The sequence below is a fragment of the Phascolarctos cinereus genome, unplaced genomic scaffold (genome assembly GCF_003287225.1).
Source record: "Phascolarctos cinereus isolate Bilbo 61053 unplaced genomic scaffold, phaCin_HiC Scaffold_4;HRSCAF=312, whole genome shotgun sequence".
Taxonomy (NCBI): domain Eukaryota; kingdom Metazoa; phylum Chordata; class Mammalia; order Diprotodontia; family Phascolarctidae; genus Phascolarctos; species Phascolarctos cinereus.
In genome coordinates, this window is record NW_027555847.1 from 231,935,094 (window position 1) to 231,951,744 (window position 16,651).

Genomic DNA, 16,651 nt, shown 5'->3' on the forward strand with positions numbered 1-16,651 from the left:
TTTCAGAAAGCAGACATGAAGAGGAAGTGAACTGCAGACATAGTAGGACAGCCTGTGTAAAGCCTGAGAGATGAAATGTTAGGAATGAGGAAGCATCAGTTAAGTGAATTTGACTGGGAAGTGGAATTCCTCAAGGCCACAAGCACCGAGTGGTGCTAGGTGGTACGGAGGACAGAGCTTTGAGCCTGGAGTTAGGAAGATTTGAATTCAAATCCAGCCTCAGACACCTCCTAGCTGTATGGCCCCGGGCAAGTCACTTCACCTTGTTTGCCTCAGTTTCCTCATCTTTAAAAAAGAGCTGCAGAAGGAAATGGCAAACCGCTCCAAATATCTTTGCCAAGAAAACCCCAAATGGGGTCACAAAGAGTAGGAGTCAGCTGAACAACAGTGAAGATCGAATGAGCTGGTAAAGGGCTCACAAATCTTTTAAAGTAAATGTGAGATTATTTAGGGCCCAAACTCAACTTTTGGGAGGTGAGGAAAGAGGAAGGCATGGATGGGAAGTGGTGCCATGGTGTAGTACATACCATATTTAATAGATTTTAGAGCTGGAAGGGACAAGGCCCATCCCCTCATTTTATAGATGAGGAAACTAAGACAGTTCTCTATCTATATCTAGTTAAATAACTTGCCTATGGTCACACAGCTAGCAGGTGTCTGAAGTATAATTTGAACCCATGTCTTTCTGGTTCCAGATCCAGAGCTCTATTCACTGCACTATACTTAACCCTCAACACCTTCACAACTGATTCCATTTTAGGGACAAAGGAGCCCAGGAGACCACAGCAGATCCATAATGTTGTTCAGGTGGGGCAAAGCGAAAAGCAGTATTTTGCCCTTTTTGTCCTTTGCCTTTGAAGAGAAACCTTTGCAGTTTCGCTCCTCATTAGTTTGTTATGCCTGAAGGTAAACAGAAGTATGTTGATGTGGAAGGTATTTAAAGGCAGCCCCAGGCCAAGTGGAGAATCTGGGAAGAAAGAGGAAGGAGTGGACCTAGAAGACTGGTGATGACGTCTGAGACCCTGCCTGCCAGGACCAAGCTAATATTTGAGGAACCCTGTTGCACGGGTTCTTAACCTGGAGTTCTTAACCGTAGGTGGATTTCAGGGGAAGCTTGAAACTGAATGGGGGGCACAATGACATCTTTATTTTCCACTAACTTCTAACTGCAATGTAGCATTTCCTTAATTTATTAACGTAGGCAATGAATGTGATCCTGGAGTCCCAGAAGCTTCACCAGACTGCCAAAGGGGTCCATGACACAAACAAAGGTTAAGAACTGTTGGTCAGGGTCAGGTTCCAGGAAGGACAAAAATTAGAAGAGCGACTGCTGGAGAAAATCCCGAAAGCGGCGGTGCCCTGGGAAGGGTCAGGGAGGTGTAAGAGGGAAAAGGGAGGGACAGAGAGGAGTCAAGATCATGAAGCTTTGAAGAGCTGAAAGGAAATATGAAAGGAAAGTCACTGTTCTCCATGCGTGTGAAGACAAGTCCCAGGAGAAGGAAGCTGGCTGCAGGTGGAGAGAGCCCTGGAGGCTGGAATCTCGGTTAAGTGGGGATTGCTCTGTTTTCTCTACTGGGAGGAGAAGAAGGAGACTAGGAGAGACGCGGCAAGTCTCCAGTACGGCAGGACTTCCCAGCCCTGCGCATCACACCAACCTAAGGAGAAACCCGGATTGCCTTGACGCGATGAGAGTTCAGCTTGAGGTAATCCCAGGTCCTTGGAGATCCAGTCTGAACTGGGCGGAGGGCGGACTTGAGGAGAGTTGGGTTTGCAACCCCAGTAGCTTCACGTCGGGGCGCTCCTCTGGGAGTCACTCAACCAGAAGTAACCCTACCCTCTTCTTAACTTTGCAGCTCTCCTGCTCAGCTGGGAGTCTTTCAGCGAGTGGCTGCAAAGCTTGGGGAGGGAAGGGGAGAAGGGGAAGCCCCGGGTCTCAAGTCCCCACCCCGGGATCGTGTAGCTTGGGTCCAGGAAGCGGGTTTGAAACCAGATGCTGGGGTTGAGAGAAGACTGTAAGGAATTGGAAGTGTCTCTGCTGCACTAGCGACTGTGGCTTGTAAATTTTAAGTTAGGCAGGTGCTCACATATCAAGAAATACTAGTTATAAGAATGATAATGATGAAATTTTGCTTGTTTGGAATTCGAAATAAGATTCAGCTTAATGTTTATTTGTCTTTGAGTTAATCACAGTGGAGCAGTGGAGAGACCCCCCGATTTGGAGTCATAAGACTTGGGTTTGAATCCCATAATTTGAGTGCCCTGACTGGGTTTGCTTTCCCTCCTCCCGATACTCTTAGACTCAGAACAGTAAAACTAAATCTTAAAAGTTTACTTTGTTAAAGTCCGGAAATGTGGTACCATGGGATGAATGATCAGCTGCTAACAAATTGTGACCATGGGCAAGTCACTCAACCTCTCTGGGCCTCAGTTTCCTCACTTGTAAATTAAGATTCCTTCCAACTCTAAGAACTAGCAGTACCTGAGCCCATACTTTCGTGTGTGTATGTGTGTCCCTATTGTAAAGCGAATCACAATAAAAAGATTTTAAAGTTGGATTAATTTCTTCAGAGGTCAATTAAAGCAATAATCCATAATCTAATTAATTGAAAAAGTGTGCTCTCTAAGTCTGAAAATCCAGCCCCACGAATACAGGCATTTTTCACCTTATGTTACATATGTATACATGCATTTATGTATGCATATGTGTACATACAATATTAATAGCGAAAACATTATTTTAGTATACAATATTTTATACATATGTGTTAACTACATATTTTTCATCTGTGATTTCTTCAATGCAGGGAGCTCCCCTTCCAGAAACTTTCTCTACCCATGAATACTTTAAACTACCATGAAGCTTAGAGAGTTGCATGAGGTCACTGGGAGGTTTTAAGTGATTTACTTAGGTTTAAGCAGCCAGCCAGAATATGTCAGAAGAACTAGGTCTTTTTGACTCCTGAATCTCTACCTACCATCCTGAGCTGTCTCTTACGAGATTGGACCCATGTATATTTTCATATTTGTGTTCATATAAATATTGATGATAGACTAGAGGTAGATTCCCTAGAGACAGGGAATTAGAGTTGACCTTGTTTTCTGTCTGCCTCCTCCTGTGTGAAATCTTTGCTGAGATGTGTGTTTTTGGGGGATATTTGAGATTTCTCTAGAATTGATAAGAGTTTGCTCACATGGCTTGGATGGAATGAGAGTCACCCCTCCCCCACTTTATTATTTGCCGTGCCATTGCATCCTTAAGGTCCTCTCAACTTCTCTGACTCAATGGCTAATAGACCCCCTGAGCAGTCATCTGACCTGCTGACTTGATCTACAGAATTTTGGGCCTGGCCAACTGACATCACCATCTGTCTTTTCTGTCCACTTCTTCCCTTGTCTTCCCAAATTTCCACATGGATTGGGGCTGCCTTTAGATACCTTCCTGGTCAACTTTATTCTGTTCCCCTTCAGGCGTGATCAGCTACTGGGGGGTGAAGACAGCAAAGGTCTCTATTCAAAAGTAATGAACATAATTTTGCAAATACTGCTTTTCACCTTTCTAGAGCTTTCTTTTATGTGTTAAACCCTCCCAATTGGAGGGCGAGCTTCTTGAGAGCTATATACATATATAAGTATATGTACATTGTATGTATATATAATATCCACATATATATGCATGATCTTCATGGTTTTTCTTTTTTTGCAAGATTAAGAAAAAAATTATTTGTGGGGCTGGATTTCCAGGTTATCATGAGCATACTCTACTATGCTTTAATTAGATTATTGAATATTGCTTTGATTGACCTCCGAAGAAATCTGTCCAACTACAGAGGGACTGTCTTGCTTTTCTGCTTATATTCCCAGGGCTTGGTACATAACAGACAATAACATTTTTATTTATTCATTCATTCAGTGCAATATAATTGCCTTTGTGTAATCATAGGCACTATTTTCCAAGTTGTTTTCTTAGCTGCAGTCTTTGCTAGGTCTCACAGATTTCACTCCATTTTTATCTTAATTAAATTAGTGCTATGAAATCTTTTTTTTAAGAAGCCTGTTTTATATTGCCCATACTATGTGCCAGACACTGTGCTAAGTGCTTTGCAAATATTATGTCATTTGATTCTCACAACAACCCTTCGAGGTAGGGTTTATCGAGGTATTATTTCGATTTTATAGTTGAGAAAACTGAGGCAAACAGAAGGGAAGTCACCTTGCCAAGCGTCATATAGCTATTAAGTGTCTGATATCAAATTTGAACTCAGGTCTTCTGGACTCCACACCCAACATTCTATCCAATGAACTCATCCAGCTGCCACTGTGTATAAAATATAAAAAAAGATCCAGAAGATCTTAGCTGTGCTAGGAGGTTACTTCTATGGAGGATTTATGGAGAGATGTGGAGAAAAATGGTTAAGATGAGAAAATGTGGATGGGTTGGAATCTGCATTGATGGAAAAGGTAGCCACAAGTGTAAAAGCATAAAGTTAGCTTTTTTTTCCTTTCTTTTTTTTTTTTTTATATTTGGCTAGGCGATGGGGTTAAGTGACTTGCCCGGAGTCACACAGCTAATAAGTGTTATGTGTCTGAGGCCGGATTTGAACTCAGGTGCTCCTGAATCCAGGGCCGGTACTCTATCCACTCCGCCACCTAGCTGCCCCTAAAGTTAGCTTTTTAGAAAAAATAACAACTTACCTAAAAATTAAAACAACGACAACAAGTCAACTATCCTGAAAGCAGAAAGCTGCCATTCAATGCCATATTTTATTCTTATATGTAGTATTATTCATAAACATCGCCTCAGTTTATACTATTGTTTGATCTTCATTTCCTTTCTAGAAGTCATAATCCTCTTGATAACACATAGTTAAGTTTCTAGGGTGCAATATAAAATTTTATAGAGCAGTCAGAGAGTAAATGGTTCAGGACAAATTCCAAAAAGAATCAGGTACTAGCCTTGAAAAAATTTGAATTGTAAACCAACTCACTGTGGTCCTCTCCAATTTGCAGTCATATAAAGAATGTAACACCCAGTTCAGTTTTGAGAAGGCTTGGAGAGAGTGTGGCTAAGGTGAGGAACATTCATAGGGAGTCAGAATGAGGTATTTCCCTTTCCTTTAAATGGCTAACTCTCATGCCTAGACAGAGGTGAGGCTTGCAGCATTATGAATAGGCTGCCAACAGGTATATATCTGTGATTACTGCCTTTTGATAACTGGACTTTTGTTTTTCTGCTCATTTTTAAAATAATTTTTTACATGTATATATGAAAATGTGGGTGTATAAATGTAAAACCTTATGTCTAGCTCCTCCCTACCCCACCCCAGAGGGCTGTCTCTTATAATAAAGTATGGAGAAAGGAAAAAAATGAATTCCACAAAACAGAATTTAAAGTCTGTTTTTATATGTGATATTCCACACCTATGCCCAGCTTTTTATCTTGAAGCTGAAGCCATACCTGGAATTTGCATCAGAAGTATCCACCTATCCTGTAACCTCTGCCTCTGATTGGATAAGTCTCCCCAGAAAGGGAGGTATTTAAGGAGGCTGCCCAGGCCAGCCCTGTCTCATTCCTTTCCTGGTTTGCACTCTGGAATTTCTCTACAAATATTCCACCTTTCTGTCCTCCTTTTATCTTCCTTTTATATATTGTCTTCCTCCATTAGAATGTAAGCTCCTTGAGGACGGAGAGTCTTCCTTTCTACTTCTATTTGTATTTCCAGCTCTAAAAGCAGTGACTGGCACATAATAAACATCTAATAAATGCTTCTTCACTTGAATTGACATGATTCCTTCATCTTGGCAAAGAAGCACGGTAGATATCTTTTCATATTTCTTTTTTGGGGTCAAGTTTGGTTTATATTTTTGTAGCATGTAGTTTTGACTATTTTGTTGTTGTTCTTCCATTTGCATTGTCTCAGTCTGTGTTTACTGTTTTCCTGGTTCTGCGTACTTTACTTTGCATCAGTTCATAAGTTTTATCATGCTAGACTGTATTCATCATGTTTATAATATAGCAGAGTAATATTCCATTTCATTCATATTTCACAATTTGTTTAGCCATTCCCCAATCTGTGGGCATTTAGATGACTTTCACATTTCTCTGACTGTTGAAATTTGGAGGTTTTTTCATAATTGATTTTGGTGTGCAAGAAGTTAGCACTATCTGAAGTGAACCATTAAAAAGTCACAGCAATTCCCTAATTGATGAGTGGTCAAAGGATGTGAACAGGCAGTTTTCAGAGGAAGAAATTAAAGCTATCTATAATCATATGAAAAACTGCTCTAAATCACTATTGATTAGAGAAATGCAAATCAAAACAACTCTGAGGTACCACATCACGCCTATCATATTGGCCAACATGAGAAAACAGGAAAATGATAAATGTTGGAGAAGATGTGGGGAAAATGGAACACTAATGCATCGTTGGTGGAGTTCTGAACTGATCCAACCATTCTAGAGAGCAATTTGCACTATGCCCAAAGGGCTATAAAATTGTGCCTGACCTTTGACCCAGCAATACTACTTCTAGGTCTGTATCCCCAAGAGATCATAAAAACAGGAAAAAGACCCACACGTACAAGAATATTTATAGCAGCTCTTTTTGTGGTGTTGAAGAATTGGAAATTGAGAGGATGCTCATCAATTGGGGAATGGCTGAATAGGTTGTGGTTTATGAATGTAATGGAATACTATTGTGCTATAAGAAATGATGAGCAGGCAGACTTCAGAAAAACCTGGAAAGACTTATATGAATTGATGCTGAGTGAAATGAGCAGAACCAGGAGAACATAGACAGTAGCACCCACATTGTTCGATGACTGACTTTGATAGACTTGGCTCTTCTCAGCAATGCAAGGATCTAAGCAACTCCAAAAGACTCATGATGAAAAATGCTATCCGCATCCAGAGAAAGAATTATGGAATCTGAATTCAGATGGAAGCATACCGTTTGCTCTCCTTTTCTTTTGTTGTTTTGTTTTATTGCTTCATTCTTGTGGTTCCTCCCATCAGTTCTAATTCTTCATTACATCATGACTAATGGGCAACTATGCTTAATATGAATGTATAAGTAAGCCTATATCAGATTGCATGCCATCCTGGGGAGGGGAAGAGATGGAGGGGGAGAAAATTTAAAACTTAAAATCTTATGGAAATGAATGTTGAAAACTAAAACTAAATAAATTAATTATTTTTTAAAAAAGGCATAGCAACAACAAAGATAATTAGGTTTGGTTGAAAATCAAAAAGATTTGATAAGATCCCAGATTTAGAGGTGGAAGGAAACTTAGAGGTCATCAAGTCCAACTAGTGAAGGGAAAAGTGACTGGAAGTTTGTTAAAAGGAATACATTTCACATGATATATTTATTGTATGTATTGGGGCAGCTAGGTGGTGAAGACACATCTTCAAATCCAGCCTCAGACACTTGCTAGCTGTGGGACCCTGGGTAAATCACTTAACCCTGTTTGCCTCAGTTTCCCCATCTGTAATATAAGTTGGAGAAGGAAATGGCAAACCACTCTGATCTCTTTGCCAAGAAAACCCCAAATGAATTCATGAAGAATTAGGCATGACAGAAACAACTAAACAGATTTATAACCTGGTTCCAGGTACCTACCTTTCTCAACATGTTGTACTTTACCCCCTTCACAAGCCCTATGGTCCAGCCACATGGCTATTTTTGCTTTTCTTTACACAAGGACACTGAATCTCTGGTCTTCTGTTTCTCTGCCTTGCCACAGACTGTCCCTCATGCTTGGCCTTCCCCTCCCAGATTAATTTTTATTTTTTTGACTCTAGGTAAAAGAGGCCATTCTTTGCCTCCTTTCTTACCTATGCTTAATCAACGAATGGGCATTTTTTTTTTTTTGCCAGACAAATTTAACTGGGAAAGACCTTAGTTTAAAAAGGCCAGAGTCTCCCACTGCATCTGGGACCATCTTCCATTGTCCTGATCTATAGCTACTGGACCTGGATGGCTCTGGAGGAGAGAGTGAGGCTGGTGATTTTGCACAGCCCTCCTTCACTTAAATCCAGCTCACTTGTAAGTCATGACTTCACCTTCCTGAGGTCATGGTCTTCTTCTAGAAGGAAGCACAAACCACAACAGGCAATCTTCCCTCATATCTGGACTGCACTCTCCTTGTCTCTGCCTAGTGGAATTCTTGGTTTCCTCAAAGCTTAGATCAAGCTCCACCTCTCCTTTAACCAGGCCTTTCATAATCCCCTCCCTCTAATAACTACTTCCTTCTCCCTCACCAAATTACTGAGTATTTTGTAAATGCCTTGTGTCCCCTATGGAATGCTGGCTCCTTGAAGAGCTGTCTTTGTAGTTTCTGTGCTTAACTTGTATTAAACACCTAAAAATGAGTTTTGATTAATTGATGGCTAGAGATTGCCTACCTGATCTTTGAGATCAAATGTGAAAGTATGGTTTTAAGCCCTTTCACTTGTGGGGACCAGCTTCCTTGTCTGCAAAAACAAAGAAATCAATCTAGTTAATCCTCACAGTCAATCGTTTTCATCTCTATATAAATGCAAAGGAAAGGAAAAGGGAGTCCTTGGAACCAGGGTGGGCATTCTATGTGTTCTCTTGCTTCCTTCTGGGTCTTGGTTCTGGTTTTGTTGAGTAATTTGGAAATTTAGTTGGGTTTGGTTGAAGTAGTGAGATCTTTGGGGCGGAAAAAGTTTTGGAAATTGCAACGTGGAGACAAAACCAAGGAAGGGCAGAGCTCTGCTAGAGATTGTTGGCTACTGGTAAACCCTTCTCTCTCCTTTTGTGATGCTAACAGTGTGCAGTTAATTCATTGTTATGTTTGAATGAATGTTATCTAGGCTACACTCTGTTCCTCACACTCAACCAAGCCTATAGAAAATTTAAAAGGGGCATTCTTTGGAATATAGAAGTATATATTTTTTCAATGCAAAACATTCTTTGTGATGGGAATTTAGCTGTTGTTGATTATAATTAATGAGAACAAACCCTAAAGTGAACCTTTTTAACCTGGGGCAGTGAATTTAAAAAACAAACTTTGATAATTACATTTCAATAAAATTGATTTCTTTGGTAATTTTGTGGATCTTATTTTAGGCATTTAAAAACATTCTGAAAAGGGGTTTCTGGGTGTCACCAGATTACCAGAGGGGTCTATGAAACAGAAACAATTAAGAAATATCTACTTTAAGATTATAAATTGTAGAGAAGGTGCTGACTTGGATTGAGTAAGAGAATTTTCTAATCCAGGCAGCAGGTTCCTTTAGCAAGGAAATCACAAATCCCACCCCTACCCATTCCTAGACCTTAGAGTGTGAGGCAGCCATCTCTAGTGTATTGAATAGGTAAGATTTAAGATACTGCAGCCTAATTTGACCCTGGGCAAGTCACTTGCATCTAAGTATTCCAGGCAACTAATTCTTGAAGATTATAAATTGCAGAATAGTTGTAGAACTGCATTGATAGAGGGATTTTCTCACTTGGGTTTCCCTGTATCAATGAACTCCACGTCCAGTTTAAAAAAAAAAAAAGACCGACAGCAAGAAGTGCGATGTTTAGTAAGAAAGAAACCTGGATTTGAGGACCAAGGTTCACTTAGCCCTTTGAAGTCCGGTAAGTCTCTGAGCCTCTGCTTCCTCATCTATAAAAAGAGGATAATGACAGCTGTACTACCTACATCTTGGGGCAGTTAGGAGTGTTTTGTTGTTGTATAAACCTTATTCCATTGTTCACTGGAATTGATCTTTTGTCAGGCTTTCTCTACCTTTTGTCTTTTGCTAGGGAAGGGAAGGCACAGAAGTAGTAGCCTGCCTGCCTCTGGAAACACAACTTGCTGAGCTTGGCATCATGGGCAAGTGCCCATGGATAGTACCCTCCCTACCCATTTTGCGGGAGGGCAATATAAATGGTTTTCACTTTATGTCTCTGGAGAGCTGAGTGTTTTTATTTCTGAATAATATCCTCACTGCATAGTATTTTTTTAAATTGGGTCTGTGGTGGGTTTTTGTTTGTTTGTTTTTGTTTTGTTTTCCTGGTATCAAAACATATCTTGAAGTGCTCTGTAATTCATAGTCTGAGAGAGCTGCCTGGGGGGCACTTAGGGGTTAAGTAACTTCTCCAGCGTCAGAGGCAGGACTTTAACTGAGGTCCTCTTTGTTGTATCCACTATGCCTGGCCATCTTTCTCCCTAATTCATAGGGGCCCCGATGGGGACTGGGCATATGATGTCATTGGCATAAAGAGCTCCCAGATGAAAAATCTCCCTGTACCAGTGCAAGCTGGTACCTTCTCTGCAATTTATAGTCTCAAAGAATTGCCTTGAGCACTGAAAACTTCAACGGACTTGCTCATGGTCACAGAATGTATTAAGACTTCTCTCTCCATGAATCCCTGACTGTCCCTAGAGGCAGCTAGTAAAAAGGTGGATAGAGTACTGGGCTTGCACTCAAAAAGACTTGAGTTCAAATACAGCCTGAGAAACTTCCTGGCTATGTGATCCTGGACAAGTCACTTAACTTACATGTCTTAGTTTCTTCTGTTGCAAAATGGGAACAATAACAGCACCTACCTATTGGTTGGATCAAATTAGATAATATTTGTAAAAGTGCTTAGCACAGTACCTGGCACTTGCTATGTTAAAAATGCTTATTCTCTTCCCTAATTTATAATATATATGAAATCCCATCAAAGTAGGCTTCCAATAATTGTTTACAACATAATCTTGTTTGTTTCAGAGCTCTGCCATTTAAGATTTAGCCTTATATCAAAGTGCACACAATGAAGTACAGTTTTAAAAACTCTAGAGTAATAGCTCTGCTTCAAAGATTTGTGTGATTTTTTTTAAAAGTGCTAGTACTACATTAATGGATAGTGATCATAATCCTTCTGTGATTAAGGAGATAACTAATGAATCATAGTTTAATAGCTGGAAGATATCTTAGAAATCATTTAGTCCAATTCCCTCATTTTTAGCAATGAGGAAACAGGTTCAGAGAGTTGAAGTGACTTACTCAAGGTCATGACAGTAGTTAGTGGCTGAGCAAGGATTCACACCCACATATGTACCCTCCCAAGGGTCTGGCATACTGACCTCCCTTCAGAGCCAGCCCTCCTTGATGGGTGCCATGTTGCATGCTCTCAAAGGTAATTACTGTGATGGAAAATCTCCTCCCCTCCCTTATCCTGCCCACCTTTCAAGCTGGTCATGAACCTCTTCTACTTGGTAAGGCTAGTCTTCTTTTTTAAAAAATACACTCTTGTTTACATCTTTTGTTTTAACATTGCCTAGATTTTGCCCTATATCCCTCCCAGAGAGTCATTCCTTTTGGCAAAGAATTTCTTTAAAGAAAAAAATAAAATAAAAAGAGGAAGAGGAAAAAATCAAAGCAATATATTGAAAAAAATATCTGAAAATATATGTCATATTTCCTACCTGTGGACCTCTCACCTCTGCAAAGGAATTGGGGGCAAGAGAGGGTCTCTTTTCCTACCTCTTTTTTGAAGCCATATTTGTTTTTTGTAGTTTTGTGGTTGCTGTTCTTCCAATTTACATTGTTGTAGTCAATGCATATATTATTGTCTTGACTCTGCTAATTTAAGTCTGCATTGGTTCGTCTAAGTCTTTCCATAGTCTCTCTACTCATCATAAGTGTTATTTCTTACAGCCAAGTCATATTCCATCATATTTATGTACCACAACATGTTTAGCTATTCCCCATGTGGCGCAGTGGATAGAGTCCCAGGCCTAGAGTCAGGAAGCTTCATCTTCCTTAGTTCAAATATGGTCCCAAACACTAGCTAGTTGTGTGACTCTGGGCAAGTCACTTAACCCTGTTTTATCTCTGTTCCTCATGTGGAAAATGAGCTAGAGATGAAAATGACAAACCACTCCAGTGTCTTTGCCATGAAAACCCCCAATGGGGTCACAAAGAGCCAGAGACAACCTAAATGACTGAATAACAAAAATTCCCCAACCAATGGGCATCTACTTTGTTTTAAGGTCTTTGCTTCCATCTCTTGACCTTCATTCTGAAGTACTAATTATCTCCATGAAAAATTTAGAACCTGGATTTTGGGAATAAAGATGATGACAGGTATACAGGTCTTTTTATTTATATTTACTTATTATTAAAAATATTTTGTTCATGCTCTTTATTATGACGCCACACTATTTTTTTAACATATCCTTTCCGCTTTCCATAATCAGTGAATATTCTTTTGTAATAAAAAATTAAAAGAAGAAAAAAAGAAAGTAGTTCAGCAAAACCAGCTAAGCCATCAGTTGTGCTAGACAGTACGTGCAGTGTTCCACACCAGTAGTCCCCCACCTTGTGTAGAACTTATCTATCTGTCTGCCTCTCTCCTTTTATCTATCTATGTATCTATCTTCATCCATCTATTTACTTATTGCCTTGCCCACTTTTTGGTAGAGAAGAAAAGTAATATCTCTCATAGGACACTAACAACACATTTCTCTATTCTCTCTGAGCGTAGTTTTGAGCTGCATGGTTCAGCAGGAAATTTTCCTCTCCTGCTTCACTGGTTTTGATTTCATTTGTACAAGAAAAGATGGTCTAGGAACACGTCTCTAAGACAAAGGCTGGAGTATATTTCGAATAGTCAGGCCAGGCTGATGAGTTGTGGAGTCTGTTTCTCAGGAAGGACAAAAGAACTGTCTCTAAACAGAAGGGACTTGGGAGAATGCCTTTGGTTCAGTTTTTTTTTTTTTTTGCATTTTTCCCACCCTGTCTAGGGTGAAAGGGTCTGTTCTTATACCTTTTCTTCCTTCACTTATTATATATTTTCCAAATTCAAAAGGCAAAATAGGTTCTTGCGTGAGTGATAGCAATGAAAATCACCCTTCTCACCTCACCTTATGAGAGAGAAACTGAGGTTCTTCCTACAAACATAGACTGCGCCTCCATCCTCAAAAACCCCTCACTTTGATTCAGCCATCCCTGCTACATCTCTCCTCCCTTTAGTGGCTAACCTCGAGAGAGCTGTCTACAATAAGTATTCTACTTTCTTCTCTCTTTTCAACTGTGTGGTCTGGTTTCTAACCTCATCATTCAAATGAAGCTGCTCTCTAAAGTTACTAATGATTTAATTGCCAAATTCAGTGGCCTTTTCTCAATCTTCATCTTGACCTTCTTGACCTCTCTGCAATCTTTGACACTGTCTTTGATACTCCTCTCTTGGTTTTCCTCCTACTTGTCTGACCACTCTCTTCTTATTGGATATTCAGTTCAGTACCACTAACCTCAAGGATCTTTTCTGGTCCCTTTTCTCTTCTGTCTCTGTGCTGTTTCACTTAGTGATCTCATCAGTTCTCCTGATTTTGATTATCTGCATAGATGACTTTCAGATCTGCTTGCCCAGCCTTCACCTCTCTTCTGAACCGGTCTTACATATCCAACTGCCTGTTTAGATATCTTGAACTTGACGTCCTGTGGACTTGAAGGTAACTGTCAGAGGGTATGGTGTTGAAGTCTGCAAAGTCAAAAGGCATTTGGAGGAATTTACTGCTGAGACAAAAGGATCAGCATGGTGGAGGACCAGTATGGCTTTTTTTTTGATGCTAAAGACTGAAATGTTTATTTAAAATGGATCATTTTAATATTTAAAACTTCATTCTGGAACATTTAAAAAAAATTGGCATCAAAAACATCATGGTAGAAGTTTAGGTTGAACTCTGCTGGGCAACTTTTAAAGGTTTCAAAAAATTCCTTTCTTTTAGGAGAATCACCATTATTACCCCAAGAGCCATAGCAGAGAAGCCAAAGCAAAGACTAGTTGATCGCAACAAGAATTGTTCAGAAATGTAGCCAACAGCAGAAAGTACAGAAATAATTAACCCAATTATAATCATTATTCCTCCGAAGCAGATAATGATGAGGGGTTTTTGGTATTTGGTCCAGAAAATTACTTGTTGTCTTCTCCGTTGAGAAGTGACTGATGGAGCAACACTGCTGTCCATATCTTCCTTTGGACCTTGTGTTCCTAAGAACCAGATGAACTTTTTGCCTGGTTTACTTTCTGGAGATATCACTCCAAGGTGAGGAGACTCAGCTGTGAGGGAGGTTCAAGAGTGAGACTGTAGCAGAGGCCTGCTATTGATGTCTGGAAAAGTCTGAAAAGAGGCAAAAATTAAGGCTTCATGTCAGGAAAAGCCTGATTATTAAAACTATCAAAACCAGACTTGCCTCTAGAAGCAGTCTGGAGGCAGGCTTCAAGCACAAGTTAGATGACTAAACAATCCATTAGTCAACTAATAAGCATTTTTTAAGGACCTGGTGTATGCTAGATAGCAGCCTCTGCCTTCCTGGAGCCTATATTCTATTACAGAAAATGAATGTATATAAGTAAATGTGTTTGTATAATATAAAGAAAATAAATGCAGGGTAATTTCCAGGAGGAAGCACTGGTGGAGAGCAGGAAAACATAGAGGAAATAAATGGTCATTTGAGTTGAAAGGTGAAACAAGGTAGGAATTCTAAGAAGTGGAAGTGAATAGGAAGTGGGGGGACAGCCTGTACAAACGCAGAATGTTCTGAGTGAACAAGAAGACCAGTTTGGTAGGACTGTGGAGAGCTTGAAAGGGGATAATTTGTAATAAACTTGGAAAGGTAGGCTGAGGCCAGATTGTGACAGACTTTAAATACTGCACAGAGGAGTTTGTATTTGATCTTGTAGGCAATATTGAGTAGGTGAGTGAAATGGCCAGCCCTGTGTTTTAGGCAGGAGTGTACTTGGTAAATATTTAACAACTGGCTCACCAAAAAAAATATAGGCAAAGAAGCGGTCTTACCTTCAGGGAGGAAAGATAAAATGCTAATAACTAAATAACCAATGATATAGGAAGGATGAATTGGAGACAATCTTGAAGGGAATACATTAGCATATTATCGATGACTTTCAGAAGATAAGGGTGAGACTAAACCTTGACTGTAAACAGGTTCCCCCTCCCTGAGTTTTGTAAAAATGGTTTTTTTCTCCACATGTGGTGTTTTCATTGACAAAGTGGACCTGTGCCCTACATTTTTCTCTCTTTAGGAAAGAGAAGGAACTGTTCATCCACAACTGATTTATTTATAGAATAGGTCCACCTGACATTCTTCAGATCTTTGGCCTGGATCAGTTAATCCTTGCTAGTCTTTGTGACTACCTTCAGCCTCTGCTGTAGCTTTATAAACAAACAACTCACAGAAGGTTTTTGTCCTGGTCTTGCCTTGTTATACACAGGCAGGTTTACTCTTTGACCTGATGGTAAACAAATGAACACTGTTAGATTAAGAAAGACAAGTAGTAGAAAGCCTTAAAGTTCAAATGTTGGCACTATTTAAAATTCTCAGACCAATTTCTAAGGCAAATATAAAGTAATGTAAGCCTTTAACTGTTAAGATCTTAAACAATCAGGAACAGAAGTCGTACCTAGATACTAAGCAGTGCAAGAGTGGACCTTTCTGTCTGGCTGTTCTGCTGCAGGTTTCTTTAGCCTTTATAACCAGTGACTTTAAGAAAGAAAACAGCTTTGTAACAGGGACTCCATCTTCATCTTTTTCTCAGTTTGACAAATACTGTTTCATTCTAGTGCATTGAATACCGTGAGTTGTATGAGAAATAATCTTGATGTAATGTAAGCTCCTTGAGGGTAGGGAATTTTTCACTTTTATCTTTGTATCCCTAGCACGTAACACTGTGCATGGCACATAGGTAGTAAGTAGGCTCTTATTAAATGCTTGTTGATATCTGTCAGCCTGTATAAATCAATCTGTCTATCTATCTATCTATCCATCTCTGTCTGTCCATCATCTACCTAACCTATCTATGACATGGGGCATCCTATTTATCCAATGGAAAAACTTTTCTGTAGTCTGGAATTTCTTTTTATAGATAGATTTACACAGAACATTTATGAAAGTGCTTATTATGAGCCAGAAACTGTCCAAGAGCTAGACATACAAAGATAGGCAAATAAGGCAGTTCTTGCCTTCAAGAAGATTACCCTATGGAGGAATGAGCCCAAGTTAGACTTTTTAGCTCTCATTCAGGTTCTAAACCATAGGATGTTGTTATTATTATTATTTTTTGTACTCAAAAGTATTTTTCTTTGCAGAGCTTCATGCATTACTAATAGAAGCTCCCAATCTGTGGCTTATATTTCATTGACTCCTCCCATATAGGGTGACAGACGCCTCTGAAGATAGCTAAATAGCAAGACAAGAGCCTATTGAATATGGATAACGGGAGTCAAGGAAATATAGAAGAAGGAACTCTGGGACTCAGTTTCCCTTATTGTAAAATGAGAAGATTAGGCTAAATGATTACTGTGGTCCCTTCCTGATCTCAATCCTATGCCTCTGCTATCAGGAAAGGGGGTAAAAGTATAACACCTGCTAATTATTTTAAAATAAAAAGTAGACTGACTACCTGTTATCTGAGCAACAAACCATGAAGGCGTACATGATGAGAATTTATTTATTTGGATAGATTTGAGTTCTGGTGCGTGTGGTGTTTATAATTCAGACTATTTCAATACTACAAGTTCAAGTATAGAACATATTTCCATACCTGAATATTATGTACAGGTCCTAGGAGGTTGTCATGACTTTCGGCTTAGAAGTGGATTCCTTAGAGTTGTCTTAACATATTTCTCT

At 39.6% G+C, this 16,651-nt stretch overlaps 1 protein-coding gene across 1 annotated transcript in view; it reads left to right on the plus strand.

Moving 5' to 3' along the window:
* Window positions 1–1,071: 1,071 nt before the first annotated feature.
* Window positions 1,072–16,651, plus strand: part of TRPM6 (transient receptor potential cation channel subfamily M member 6) — a 197,616-nt gene continuing 182,036 nt past the window's right edge. Inside the window, exon 1 of the mRNA XM_021008567.2 lies at window positions 1,072–1,703. Within this exon, the coding sequence (XP_020864226.1) occupies window positions 1,686–1,703 (18 nt within the window). The 5' untranslated portion in view covers window positions 1,072–1,685. The remainder of the gene's footprint in view (window positions 1,704–16,651) is intronic.